The sequence below is a fragment of the Heteronotia binoei genome, chromosome 4 (assembly GCF_032191835.1).
Source record: "Heteronotia binoei isolate CCM8104 ecotype False Entrance Well chromosome 4, APGP_CSIRO_Hbin_v1, whole genome shotgun sequence".
Lineage (NCBI taxonomy): Eukaryota > Metazoa > Chordata > Lepidosauria > Squamata > Gekkonidae > Heteronotia > Heteronotia binoei.
The window spans coordinates 132,029,567-132,044,877 of NC_083226.1; the positions used below are offsets into that span (position 1 = coordinate 132,029,567).

Genomic DNA, 15,311 nt, shown 5'->3' on the forward strand with positions numbered 1-15,311 from the left:
TGAAGTATCTTCTCTATGAGGAAGGTCTGAAGAGTCTGCTGCAGCTAGGACCACTGCGTGGGAATATGGAATGATCTGATATTAGCCTTCAGTCTAGCTGGTGCTTCCAACTTCTGTCAAATACAGATGGGAATGGAAATCCTGAGGAGGATGTATCCATGTGAGGGAAGGCTTTTGTCAAACCTGCTGGATAAGCAGGATGAAGTTCCTCCGTCTCTTTGTTACAACTGGGAATCTCCAGGAGGTGCAGAGGCTTGGGAAAGTTCTTAGGAAAGACTTACTTAGGGGAAAGGTGAATTTGCATAATTGTCGCAATGGGTTAATAATATTTAATTTGTATCCTGCTCTCACCACCGAAGCAGGCTCAAGGCGGCTCACAACACAGGCACTTCAACAATTAAAACAATACATACTATAAGTACATACATATTATAACTCAACCATTTATAAAATTAATCATCATTGTAATTAAAAACTTTCTAGAATTAAATTAATATTAAAAACTTGGTATTATACATCGTACAGTTTTTCTGTGGTGACGGAAAAACTGTATGACGGAAAAACTTCTGTGGCGATGGAAAAACTTGCTGTAAAATCATCTAGTAAAGGTCAGCTGAAAAAGAGCAGTCTTGCAGGCCCTGCGGTACTGAGCAAGGTTCCGCAAGGCCCACACTTCTTCTGGCAATTGGTTCCACCAGTGGGGGGCTGAGATCGAGAAGGCCCTTCTTCCTCTTAAAGTTTCCCCTTTTGGGGGAAGGATAGAATCTCGCTCCTTAACCCCAATCCCCCAGCGTCTTTTTGAAGTGGAAGGACTTTGGGATGCTAAATGAGAGATCATCTCTCTACCATCCCACTAGGTAGCATAAATAGCTTCTATTTTTTTAGATTTGTTTTCTGTGTTTTCTAGATTATGGAAACTGAAAGGCTTGCCCCCAAACTTTAGCCTTTTGCAGAAATGGAAGCTAAGAACTCCTTCAGCATTTCACCTTTAATCCAGGATAAGAGATTTTGATGTGCAGAGTAGGGTATATCAGGGTGCAGAGTAGGGTAGAGTAGGATATCAGGGTGTCTTTGGGCTTGTAGAGGAAGAGGTTGGTAAAATGGGAGGAATCCATCTTGAGAGAACTGGCTGATCCTGCGGTGGTTGTTTCCCCCCATGAATCAGACAAATCCACTTGTGCTGCATGGTGGGGGGAAAGCTATACTGTTTTCAAACCTTAAGGACTTTTACTGCCCTTTTCATGCCTTACCTTTGGGGGTGGGCAAGTAACCAACTTGTCCAGGCCTGAAGCCAGGAGTATCTGGCCTTTGTATAAGAGAAAAAGATACAGCTTTTGCCATCTCATGCAGAGATCCAGATGTCAGGGCTCTTATAGGTGCTACTTTGTCCCAGCACTGAGCAGGAACAATGCCCTTATCCTCCTTTGAGGGACTGTGGTTGAAAGTTGCTGTCCGGCTGACAACCAAGGCCTGACTTACCATGCTTAGGAAGGATGGAGGACCCTCATTGTTGGCTCTGAACTAGAGGAGGGTAAAAGTGGGGGTTCCAACTACTTTTGTTGCTGCCTTGGGGACTCACCGATGCTCCTATTCTGAAAACTACTACATAAATCACTGAAGACCTGAATTTGAACTGTGGTGGAGGGAGATAAAGGAGACAAATTGAGCCATTTACTGCTGCTACCAAGTGCCTTAAATATAATACAAAGTATCTATAAAAATGATCCACAAACATCCAGTCTGCTGTGATTCATGCAAGGATGTTCAGGAAATTCTACAACTGTTGCAGGGGAAAATACTGTAATGTCTTTCTAATACTATGAATTTCGCAGCACAGTTCACTGGATTCTTCGACGCTTCCACCAGCAATACTTCTGGTATTCTGAGCATGATCTCTTCTGCTTTTTGTGATATAATGGTACAACATATGAAAACATATTCAGCTAAAATATAAGTACTGAAAACGTTCACAAATGTATCTAGAATGACAATATTACTATGCAGATCTTTGTACATCTGTTAAACGGCAATCAAATGCTTTTGTTTTACACAAATAGACTGCAATTTCAGCAACATTTGCTATGAAAAAGGAAATAGTGAAACATTTGAGAACTGATGAATGCTTAAATCTTTATTACATTCATACACAGCTACAAATAGCATGCAACAATACATTGTATATAGATTATTATTGGGTTTAGAGCAGTGTTTCTCAAAATGCAGAAACCCAAGGACCATCATTTTGATTAACATTTTTCATGGATCTCTAAGTGCTCCTGTCTTCCCATTGCTGGACCACACCACAAAGTCACTTTCCAAAGCACATGTACTAAGATGTGTATGCTTCTGTCTGTGATGGTCACAGGAATAAACAGTTTTAAAAGGGGATTAGAGAGATTCATGGAGGATAAGTCAATGGCTATAAGCCATGGTGACTGAAGGAAACCTCCACATTCAGAGGTACTAATCCTTTGAAATCCAGAGCCAGGAGGCAACATCAGGGGAAGGCCTCAGCCTCTATGCTGGCTGTCCAGAGGGACTGACTGGCCACTGTGTAAGATAGGATGCTGGACTAGATGGACTATTGGTTTGGTCCACAGGGCTCTTTTTATGTTCTTGTAAGTAGGATGGCATGAGAAGGACTTACCCTCCATCCTTATGAAGAGTCCCCGGACCTCAATTTGCAAAATGCTGGTTTAGCGACTTCTATAAGATCTACATTGGAAGGTATAGTAAAATGGCCCTCTGTAGCCATCTCTTCACAAATATTTTAAGGATGAGTGGGGAAAATTAACATGGTGTTAGTGTTATCAGTATAAATGCAGTATTTCCCTATCAATTTCCAATGTATCCATATAGCAATTATCCCGACAGGCAACCAACATGTTTTATTTAAGTCAAAGCATGAGACATCAGCACTGTATTCATATTCTCCATAATGAAGATTTTCAGGCTGCATCATTATAATTTGAATGATCTAGAATTCTATGATTTGTAGAACCTGGTCAATTACACAACGAATTTCTACTGGATCACTATACATGCTCCAAATCATTACTGTCTTCACCTGCTGATTGTTACTCTTCTGAATTTACTGATATTAGTATTCAATAGAAATGTATAAGTTTGAATGCTGCCCACATACACAAAAGCCTTCTCTGTGCTAGTTTTATGTTCTTCTATAGAAAGAAAATTCCCACATTTAATCATAAGAACATAAGAGAAGCCATGTTAGATCAGGCCAATGGCCCATCCAGTCCAACATTCTGTGTCACACAGCGGCCAAATATATATATATATACACACACACACACTGTGGCTAATAGCCACTGATGGACCTCTGCTCCATATTTTTATCTAACCTCCTCTTGAAGGTGGCTATGCTTGTGGCCGCCACCACCTCCTGTGGCAGTGAATTCCACATGTTAATCACCCTTTGGGTGAAGAAGTACTTCCTTTTATCCGTTTTAACCTTTCTGCTCAGCAATTTCATGGAATGCCCACGAGTTCTTGTATTGTGAGAAAGGGAGAAAAGTATTTCTTTCTCTACTTTCTCCATCCCATGCATTATCTTGTAAACCTCTATCATGTCACCCCGCAGTCGACGTTTCTCCAAGCTAAAGAGCCCTAAGCGTTTCAACCTTTCTTCATAGGGAAAGTGTTCCAGCCCTTTAATCCCCATTCTGCAGCCTCAAAGATCATGTAATGTGAGTCCAAATTATTATTATAAACATATATGTTTGTATATGTATACATAATAAGATAGCTTAATACAGAACATGCATCAAATGGTAGCAAGAGGGGTGGAAACTTCCCATCTGCCCATCACCAACCTCCTGTGAGACAGAAAAGATAATTCTCCTCACTTGCCAAAGTACTTTAAAAGTAGTGTAGGAAGCTGTGCATACCAGTTCCTGAACACTCACAAGATACCTTGTTCTAAAATAAGTTGAACAAACATCTTTGGTTACTTGCTGCCAAAGCAACCCAAGTGGTGGTAAAATGTGTGAGGAAGCAAGCATGTGCTACACTATATTCAAAGATGGCTGCCAGGGGAAAGGGGAGATGGGAGAAAACTATCTCCTCTGGGAGTGGTAGAAAGGGGGTTCCCTACTGCCACCACTGCTGAAGAGGCAAAAGATCTTGAGCTGCCACTGCCACTTCTGCCCATGCCACTTCTGATACAAGTTCTCCCCTACATGGTTAGGGCAGATGGCATTACATACCATACTAGCAACATATAGAATAACACAAAATTAGTAACCCAGAAGTAGCTAACCCAAACAACAAAAAGACTGAACCTATTCAGCCAAACCAAGTACTTTACATAATGAGGGTTCAACACCTTTCCATAAGGCAGTAAGAGAAGACAAAGAATAGCTTACCACCACCACCACCCCATACAGAACATATTCCATAGCCATTACAGTAAAGAAGAAGAAGAAAAGAGATTGGATTTCTACCCCACCCTTCACTCGGAGTCTCAGAGCGACTTCCTTCCCTTCCTCTCCCCACAACAGACACCCTGTGAGGTATGTGGGGCTGAGAGAGCTCTTTTGAGAACTGCTCTTGAGAAAGCAGCTCTTTCAAGAACTGTGACTTACCCAAGGTCATTCAGAAGGCACATGTGGAGGAATGAGAGATCAAACCTGGTTCTCCCAGATTAGAGTCTGCACACTTAACCACTATGCCAAACTGACTCTCTACACCAAACTGGCTACACCAAAGGCCCTGCCTTCCTCTGTGCACAGCTGTGATCCTAGGCAAACAACTAAAAAAATAAGATTATTTATTTATTTATTTATTTATTTATTTGAGATTTATATCCCACCCTTCCCACGAATGGCTCAGGGCAGCTTCCAACAATTTAAACAATATTAAGTATAAAACAATTAAATATTTAAACAGTTAAAACTTTAAAACAGAATAAAAACAATTAAAATCATTCTAACCAGCAAAAAGTCAGAATACTGTCACCTTAAAATATGCCCTTTATTCTGTCAGTTGAAGAATTACTGCGCAGCCTGTTCCAAATACCCTTCTAAATAGCTTAGTTTTGCAACCCCTCTAGAGTGCCAGCAAGGGACACATTTCAAGATCCCCAGAATTCTGCATACTATCCCTGGTAGCTACATGTCCTGAATACGTCTGTCAAGGGAGCCTCTCTGTGGAAGCCCCCCAACACCACATTGGCTAGCCATATAGGAGCAGTACCACTGAGGTTCAGTGACTTCAATTTCCAACCCAATCACCTTCCCAGAAGGTTACCATACACTGTAATAGGAACCCTAGTTAGAATGACAGTCAACCAAACTCTGTTCTGAACACAAAAGATTGATTTGCACCTCTGGTCCAGCTAATTAGATAATAAAGAAAATTAGCCCTACATACACACACAAAAATCAATCATTAGTCTACAGTCTTTAAATCCCTTTGTATAGAACTTCTCTTTATATGCAGCCGCTCTCTTGACATAAAGTCCCTCTGTCTCAGTAGACTTAGTTTTTATTTAGTTTAATTCACAGCAAATTACAATTCTGTCTAAAATGTGCCTTAGCCATCCAACATTCCATCTCTTAGGGAGAAATGAGACATCTAGCAGAACGGCTGGATAATGAAAAGCTGCAATCATCATTAATGTCTACAGACTACAATTACAACACATATAGCTGGAACCACATAGTCATTCATCATGGTAAGCCAGGAGAGGAAGCTGCTGAATACACACTGATTAGGAGAAAACCAGATAAACGAAATTCATTCCAAAAGACAACCAGCGTCACAGATTTTTTTTCAGTTTTCATTTACATACAAATTGCTGACTGGCTAGTATTTTACATAAACAGAACTCTGAAATCTACCCAGAAAACAAGCAACATCAAGCTTTCAGATAACAGAAAGCTGTCCTGTATCAGCAGTCATCTCAACGTTTTTGCAAGGCATTTTACTCACTAATTCTATCTATATCAAATTGTCCTAGGAAGTGTAGAAAAGCACACTTTGACTCTCTGTAATTATCATGAAGATAGCTCTCATGACTGGATGTGCAACTAGGAATGCAATTCCCTTAGACTTCTGACACTTAAAGCAACAAAACCCAGCTACCATGCCATATTATACTTATATATTTTAGAGATCTGAAGGCTTCTAGTATTCTCTTTTTGATAAGAGCTAAAAAGGCAAAACTGATCAGAAAGCCAAGCATTCCTTCCCCCAAGGTGGCATTATTTAACAGCCTGAAAGAAGCATGCAAAATCTCACTGAACAGAAACATACAGATAAATTACACTCCACTCAGCACAACTATTTCGTAATAAAAATCATTTAATAATACATACCTGGATTTCAAGAGAGGCTGTGTCACCCATTTCTTCAGTTTCCGTCGTCCAAATGAAGTTTTTGTATGATCCAAGACCCAAAACAAGCTGCCTTTTGTTTTCCTGTCAGTCTAAAGTAATGACAGTTTGTGTTCAATTAAATGCATTAAAGCATGTTCAAAATCTGATGTATTTAAACAATTTACTAGTTATGTGAATTTATATTTCAGGCATATTAACAATACAATTCTAAATAGGGTTACACTTTTTAAAAGCATTGGGCTTAAAAGGCTGTAGTTCTGTTTGCAATTGTTCAGTAAGCTACAGAAATGTAGTTGAGATGATTTTTTTAACAGAATATAATTCCCCCAGACTCTCATTTAAAGCTGTTCCTACCATAATCCTGTTAAGTTTATTACACAAACATATCTTAAAGAATTCAAATCTTTTAAGAGCTCGCTGACCAATGTCATCTGGTTTCAATGACTAATTTTTTTTAAAAAAAGTTGTGTGTTAGTTCTAAAACTTTACCAGTTAACACATCTGACATCATTCAGAGGTTCAAATATGGATTTTTCTGAACTTTTACAGTGATGACTAAAACAAAGACACGTTTATCTTCAATTTCACCACCTATTTTCAATCATCATTTTCAATCTTTACTAGGGCTGTTTCTGCACAGCAATGATTCTTCACTGTAACTCTTATTCCCATTGTGAATGCAGAGAAATTCACATAGGCAACAGAACATCTCCATGGCCACTTTCCCCACACTTTCGTTGCCTTAGCCTCCTTTCACAAGTACAACTCAAGATTGGGTCTATAAATGGTGATACCCCAACAGTCAAATTTTAGGAACCAGGTATTTTCCTAATGTGCTGTTTGGTATAACTTTACTCTTTTTTCTAGCCTAGAACATCTTTTTGACTTAATTATGTATTTACTGTATTGATTATGACTCAGAGGTAAAGTATCTGCTTGGCATACAGAAGGTCCAATGTTCAATACCCAGCTATTCCAGCTAAAAGGAGGTACATGTGAAATACTTCTACTTGAAGTTCTGGAGTAGGCATAGGTACAAACCAAACCATGAATTGCAATTCATGCATGAATCAGGCCAATTCATGGTTTGCTTCAAACCACTTCTGACCATGGTGCTTTTTTTTGTTTAGTTTTTGCAGTTCATTTTCCCAGTCAGTCTGGCACTGATTCAATCAATTGGTAGACAACACTGGGGGTGGACTTCCAGGACCCCTAGAAATACTCATAGCAGTTGTCCATAGCTTGATTGACAACTCCCATACTGCTCTTTGGGAGCAGATGCCCTGACTCCACTGCGTTTACTTTGCACTGCAGCGCAAAAAGAGAAAAGTAAGTTTTCATCATGACAACTGAAAATGAGTTTTACTGGGGGCACCTGCTTTGGGGGGGCCTATAACTTGGACATTCCAAATCCAAATTTCGTCAAACTTGGAGGACAGGTGGAGGAGAGCCTGCTGAAGACTCCAGGTGAATTTTACACCTGCCCTGCATGAATTTTTCCCAACCCAGCTAACAAATGCACAGGATTTTCTATATTCTCTTACTTGGTTCAGTAGGATTTCTAGATTTTTTAGTGTTGTTCCATTAAGTGTCATGTATTCAGCTTCACTTGATAACTTTTTAAAATTACTGAAAGAAAAATAAAACCAACAGTCATTCATAATGAAGACATAAAGAGCTTCCATGCTAGAACATTAATGACTATGGTGATTGCTTGATCCTGGAAATAGCATATCAAGCAAATGCAAGAGAACACACATGAAAATAAGTGCTGGCTCTCACCAGCAAATATCAAGGGTTTGCATACCATAGAGCTAGGTGGAACATGACAGGCAGCACACACAAGTGAAAGGCAATGTTTCATCAGGTGCTTTGCAGCCCTATATCCCCTTTTGTCTGCTGCTGGAGGAAAAATATAGGAACAATTCAGCAGGACCAAAGATGTGCTTGTGTCCTAAAAAGCTGAAATCACAACAGACTCCATTTGCTCATGCTTGCAGTCATTTTTCCTTCAGCTTGCAGTGCATCCAGTGGGCCTGGGTGGCCTTGCCTCATTCACTAGAGCAGGGGTGGCCAACGGTAGCTCTCCAGATGTTTTTTGCCATGCTGGGTGGGGCTGATGGGAGTTGTAGGCAAAAACATCTGGAGAGCTACCGTTGGCCACCCCTGCACTAGAGCACTCACCAAGGCTGGTAAATATGGCTTTCTGTGATGCTATGAGCAAGGCCATGTAGTTCCTTGGTCACGTCTGACCTGCAAGATGCCATCGAGGCAGAACACACATAGAAGGAATACACTTGAGCCATCTTGTGGGGAGACAGCAGATATCACAGCCCTCGGGTGGCAGCTTTTTATCCTTGCTGGGGAAATTAAGAATTTTGTTTCCAGAGCTCCCTGCTAAGAAGCAGAGTTTTGTCTAGCTGAAGAGCTGCTCTCTGATCAAAAGGAAGGGGCACTAGCCTCTCTGATTATCTGAAGACTAACCTTAAGTCCCTCCCACCTGCTGGATACTACAATTTCTATCCCGGGGGATCTTCTGAAAGGCTATGCACTGTGCCTAGGGTACCCTAGTTTTGTATGCAGAGCTGGTTCCTCTGACAAAGCCTTCTCAGTTCAGCTAATGGCTGCTATATGATGAACTTCTGAGGCAGCAGATAATTTGATCCAACATTTGGATTCCAAATATAAATATCTTGTTGATTCACAACCCATAGTACCTTCCACCAGAACCCAGCAGAACCCTCCCAGACAGCAATGCCTTGTGACCAAAGCAAAGGTGAAGGGTCACAGATATGTAGCTTCTAGGCCATAAGGGTCCTAACCAGAAGCTTGAATTGGACTTGGAAACAAACTGGTAGTCAATGTTTTAAGACAGGTGAGATATTTTCCAGTGGGACTGCCACATTCTGAATCAGCTGCATTTTATGTATTGTCTTCAAGGGCAGCCCAAAGCAAAGCACATTACAGTATTCCAACTGCAAGTTTACAAATGCACAGATCAGTGTGGCCAGATCAACTGAATCTAAGAAAGTAGCTGAGTAAATCAAATGCAGCTGATAGACAGCGCTCCTGGCCACTGCACCAAACTGCTTTTCAAATAGTGCCTCTTTAAATACCAACTGCACTCCACCTACTGCAAGTATTTGAATCCTACACAGAGGCCAACTCTTTTTTACTTATATATTCATAACAAATTAGCCAATGTAATCCAATATACAGTGTTACATGCTTAAATATGAATCCAGATGATTCAACATAAATAAATATAATAAATAAACTTTTATTTATACCCCGCCCTCCCCGCCTGGGCAGGATCAGGGTGGCTAACAAGACATGGTGAACCATGATACAATAAACAAATACAATAGGTAGTTTTTAATTTGGTTTCTTTTGGCCCAAGGATTTCCAGTAGGTTTTCTGAGCTTGATCGCAGTGCTCTCTGGGGAACATATGCAGAGAGGCGGTCCCTAAGGTAGACAGGTCCTCGCCCATATAAGGCTTTAAAGGTAATAACCAGCACCTTGTAACGAACCCGGTAAATAATTGGCAGCCAGTGCAACTCCAGACTGCACATGTTCCCACCGGGGCAGTCCCAATAGCAGCCTGGCTGCTGCATTTTGCACTAGCTGCAGTTTCCGGGTTCGGTACAGGGGCAGCCCCATGTAGAGGGCATTACAGTAGTCTAACCTCAAGGTGACCGTAGCGTGGATCACTGTTGCCAGGTCGACGCGCTCCAGGAAGGGGGCTAACTGCCTCGCCCGTCTAAGATGAAAAAAGGCAGACTTGGCAGTAGCTGCTATCTGGCCCTCCATTGTCAGGGAAGGCTCCAGTAGAACTCCCAAGCTCTTAAATCTGTGCACTGCTACCAGTTGCGCCCCATTAAAAACTGGGAGGGAGACCCCGTTCCCTAAACCGCCGCGACCCAGGCAAAGGACCTCTGTCTTCGCTGGATTCAATTTCAGCCCACTCAGCTTAATCCAGTCTGCCACGGCTTGCAACACCCAGTTCAAATTTTCCAGGGCATCGTCAGTCCGGTCGCCCATCAGTAGCTAGAGCTGGGTGTCATCAGCATACTGATGACAACCCAGCCCATATCTCCGGGCAATCTGGGCAAGGGGGCGCATAAAGATGTTAAATAACATTGGAGAGAGAACTGCTCCCTGTGGCACCCCACAATTAAGTGAGTGTCTCTGGGATAGCTCTCCTCCAATTGCCACCCTTTGTCCCTGACCCTCAAGGAAAGAGGAAAGCCACTGTAAAGCTAACCCCTGAATCCCTGCGTCGGCGAGGCGGCAGGCCAGCAGCCAGTGATCGACCATATCGAACACAGCCAATAGGTCTAACAGCAGCAAAACCGCCTCGCCGCCTCGATCCAGATGTCTCTGGAGATCATCCATGAGAGCGACCAGGACTGTCTCCGTCCTGTGTCCCGGGCAGAAGCTGGACTGGAATGGATCTAAGGTGGAAGCGTCCTCCAGAAAACCCTGCAGCTGCAGTGCAACAGCCCTCTCAATGACTTTGCCCAAAAAGGGCAAATTTGAGTTCGGCCGATAGTGTGCCAATTTGGTCGGGTCTGATGCAACCTTTTTTAAGAGACGGCGGACCACTGCCTCCTTCAGAGCGGGGGGGGGAGGGGGGGAGAAGCCTGTCGTCATTTGAAATGTTCCAGATTGACCCCCCCAAAACCTTGCATATTGTATTTGTCTTTTGAAAAGCCTTTCGTGGACTACCATACTTCATCTATTCTATGTCACATATGATCAATAAAATCCTACTTACTTACTGTTGGGCATGTTTGTTCAGACTACCAATTTAGGCTTACTCTGACAGAGACACAGAACTTACGCTTTTTTCCTGAAGCATCTTTTATATTTCAGCACTTATGCTGTCCATATTGTGCTAACAAACTAATTTAGATGACATTCCTTAAGCAAGTTGCCTAATATAAATTGTTGTCTTTATTTGTGACACACAAATAGGATTAGATCCCACTGAAAATTTCCACTTTGGGGGAGGGGGTGATGACAGCAAGGTAAGGAAGCCACAGTGCAAATGATGGGGCAAGCAGAGACAATGTGAGGAAGAATTCCTCTTCACAAATCCTTGTGGGCCCCTCACTTGATAGTGACAGGCTGAGTGGCCATGAGAAATCACCCAAAAATATAAGCAATTTGAAAATCCATCCCTCAGAATCCTGAAGAAAGTCCTTTTTCTTCAGGTAATAGCTGCTTTCACATTCTTCCCATTCTGAATATCAACCTAGTTTTTAAAGATTTGTTTCCTTTTGAAGAATTTACAAATCACATTTTTCTCCAGAGCTAGGAGTGCCCCATGTGTACACAAAATTCTATCTTTCCTATGGGTAACCCCCCACCCTTGCGCAAATATCATTAGCCATACAGAGAACAATCAGTTTACTGCTAGAGCTAGTGATGGTATTATAAAAATCAATTCAAAATCAAACAAATATTCTTTCACCAGGATAGAGTTGTTTTTTGATTATTTTAAATGAGTTACTTACTGAGGGTTATGCAGTATTTTTTCTAAATTGAATTCTTTAAGATAAGTAATCACAGCAGCCAAGGATGATAACACTGGCTTATCCAAATTTAAGATGACAGACAATGCTTGGGAGCCTGGAAAACAAACCGTTAAATTTGTTTAGTTGTATTTCAGCAGCTTTTATTGCAATAGAATATAAAATCCAGCTTGTACGTGATACTATTATCTTTCTGTACTATATGTCACTATATATGCCTCCTTGCCAAACTGGCATCCTAATCACCTTTACTGCAGATATTTCTTTTATGTAATTCACATTTGGGTTCTGCAATAATCATCTCTCCTACAGGGATGTGTATATACTTAATCCAAAGAACAGGTAAAAGTCACTAGTTCTAAAATTTCTGTAATTTACACAGCTAATATAAATTTGTTCATGGTATTTTTACTTGGGGCAAATTTGCAACTCCATTGCTCTACAAGTCTGTTGTATGAGTTGTTCGAGAAAAATAAGTTTTAAAATCCAGTATTTCCCTTTGGTTATAGACTTGCACTAGTACAGATTATATTAGCAGGCAATATCCTGCCCACAGGTTTGGTATGGAAGGAGGACATAGCTTTCTGGTATGGAGAATGGCTTGTACATTCCATTGAATGAGAAGTAGAGAGCACACATCCTTCAAAAATGTGAAAGTCTGAGTCTCTTGCTCAAATGGAAGATGTATGAATTTATCTCAAATTTATATGAATTCTACTCTCCAACTGCAAACATCCTGCTATATCCTGCCAACCTTCAGAACTTGTTTTGGGGGTTGGAGGAAGTGCATGACTGAAGGAAATCCATATTCCACAAAGCAGAATTCTGCTTACAGCTTTCAGGATCCAACGTAACATATTGCAATTTGAGCACTGGGAATATCCTCTGGAGTTGTTTCTACAGATAAACTGCCTGTATCACACCAAGCTTGGGGTTGAACAGTATAACAGCCAGGTTTGCAGATGATACAAAACTATTCAGAATGGCAGACTCTGAAGTGCTACATAATCTCTCTAAATAGGGCGAGTGGGCAACTACCTGGCAAATGAAGGTCAATATGGGTAAGTGAAAGCTAAATGCATACTAGAACAAAAACTGATGGGGTCTGAACTGGCTGAGAATGAGAGTGAAAGAGATACTGGGGTGGCTGTGGAAAGCTCAATAAAAATGTTCAATCAGTGTGCAGTTAAAGACAAACTCCATTCTAGGACTTAGGAAAGGCATTGATAAGATAACAGTCTAGGTTCCGAACAGTCAAAAGGAAATACTTCTTTACTCAACAAGTAATGGAACACTGGAATTCACTGCTAAGGGAGGTAGTAATGGCTATGTGTGTTCATGATGGCCATTACTACCTCCCTTAGCAGTGATCATGAACACAAACAGCTTCAAAAAGGTGTTAATCAGGGATGAGAGGTCCGTCAATGGCTACTTGCTGTGGTTCCTGAAGGACACCCTCCACATCCAGAGACAGCCAAACTGTAGTCAGTCAGCTACCTCCTCCTCTGAGGATGAGGAAATGGAGGAGTCAGGGCCTGCAACTGTGGAATGCCTGTCTGAACAACTGGATTTAGAGAGTGAGCCAGAAGATGTATCAGGTGCCTCTCTGCCTGGATCTCCCAAGTGAGCAGAATGCAGAAGATGTAAAGAACGTTTGGCAGTTGTGAAAAGGTGTAGGAGTGCCAGTTTGATTGTGCAAAAGTGATCAACACTAACTGATGACACAGGGTTGATACAGGAACTGTTGCAATCTAGTGAAGAATACCTGTGGTGCATTAGGCTAATAAAAGGGAATTCTGATCAGCAATTGGAATCGGTATGGTATAAAGACCCTGCTGCTTTATAATTCTGTTTGCTAACCTCTTGTTTGCTTCTCAACTTTGCCTTTTGCATTGAATCCCCAGCCTTGATGTTGAATTTCTGCCTTCCTTGTTTTTCCCCAGATCTGTGGACTGAACTCTTGGCTTTCTGATTAGGTACCAGTTTGTGACCTTGCTCTTATCTCTTGCTCCAATTATTGTGTTTGCATTGCTGTGTTTGCCTCCTGGAATTCCCGGGTAGAGCAAAAAGCACCAGGCTCTGCCTGAACCCGACGTCTGTTTGTGGATTTAACTATGTGGTTGCATATCAAAGGTTCCTGTGGTCCCTTGTGTTCAAGGGAAGAACAGAGGTCTTCCCTTGAACACAACACAAACCCTAAATCCCAGTGCTAGGAGGCAGCAGTAGGGGGTGCTCTTTAACCCATTTGCTCTTCAGGGTACCCAGTTGGATGCTGTGTGAAACAAGATGCTGGATTAGAAAGACCTGAGACCACTGGTCTGTTCCAGCAGACTATCCTTATGTTCTCATCCCACAACACTAAAACACCTTAATAAGCATTATCACAGAATATTTTATTCTTCTTTTAAATTATAAAAAGCCAAAATATGACATGCTAAAGCAACATTTGTAAAATAATTATCTTCAATGTACATAAAAACTGATCCGATGTATCCCAAAGTCTTTCTGAATTAGGTACCTGAGCTGTCATCTTCCTGACTGCTGTAAAAATCTGTAATCAGCTGGAAAGCACTGCTGTATTCAAAATGCTTGTTTTCCATTTTTTCTATTCGAATTATATCATCATTTAAACTGCAAAAAAGAAAAAATTTCAAACTTATTCTGAATCCATGAAAAATTCTAAAGAAATTTTATAAATAAGAATACCTCTTCATTTCAAACAAATCAATAAAAACTTGTTCCACACATAACTTTGAACTGGCTTTTAAAAGTATGAATTCTCCTCAATGCAGAGATTGATGGCAAGACTTTGCAATTCAACGGTCTCCAGTCCTGTATGGCTTCATAGTGACAACTTATTTTAGTGTCAAGTCCCACCGACCTTTTTACTGTTTTTACTCCAGCAAGTCCAACAACATTCATTTATCTAGAAACAGCACCATTAACAGTACACTGCTTAGGTAGTTAGAGTAAAACCCTATTCATCAAGGCTCAGGTCAGACAATGGCATTACAAAAGTCATTCCAATATTATGAAAGTCTCATGTTCAATTTGTTAAATGAGAGGTGTTAATATTTCAGTCTACTTAAAAGTCACTTTCTGTCATAGAAGAACTAGCCCTATAATAAGCCATATGTGATCACTCTGTTGAAAGTAAAGGTGTTCTAGCATACTAAGAAAAACTCTATCCTTCCCTCATTCTACAACAAAAGAAATCAAAGTTTACTTAATATGCAGAAGAGAAAATTGTTAACTTAAGCACAAAATTCTTATTTTAAAAAAATCATTCTACCTGGGACAGCGTGGTCCAATGTAAGCCCAGCCAATGAAGCAGAGCCAGCCCAAAGTTTCTGTAGCACTCTGGCTGACCATGAAGAAGGTGAATTAGGATCAGTCATGTCCAAAGTCTGCTC

General features: G+C 41.1%; 1 protein-coding gene across 1 annotated transcript in view; it reads right to left on the reverse strand.

Annotated features, from left to right (window-relative positions):
- MSH3 (mutS homolog 3) overlaps window positions 1-15,311 on the reverse strand; it is a 118,524-nt gene that overhangs the window by 63,292 nt on the left and 39,921 nt on the right. Inside the window, exons 9-12 of the mRNA XM_060235766.1 lie at window positions 14,417-14,529; window positions 11,881-11,995; window positions 7,904-7,988; window positions 6,339-6,448 (exon numbers count right to left, since the gene is read on the reverse strand). Coding sequence (XP_060091749.1) covers window positions 6,339-6,448; window positions 7,904-7,988; window positions 11,881-11,995; window positions 14,417-14,529 — 423 coding nt within the window. The remainder of the gene's footprint in view (window positions 1-6,338; window positions 6,449-7,903; window positions 7,989-11,880; window positions 11,996-14,416; window positions 14,530-15,311) is intronic.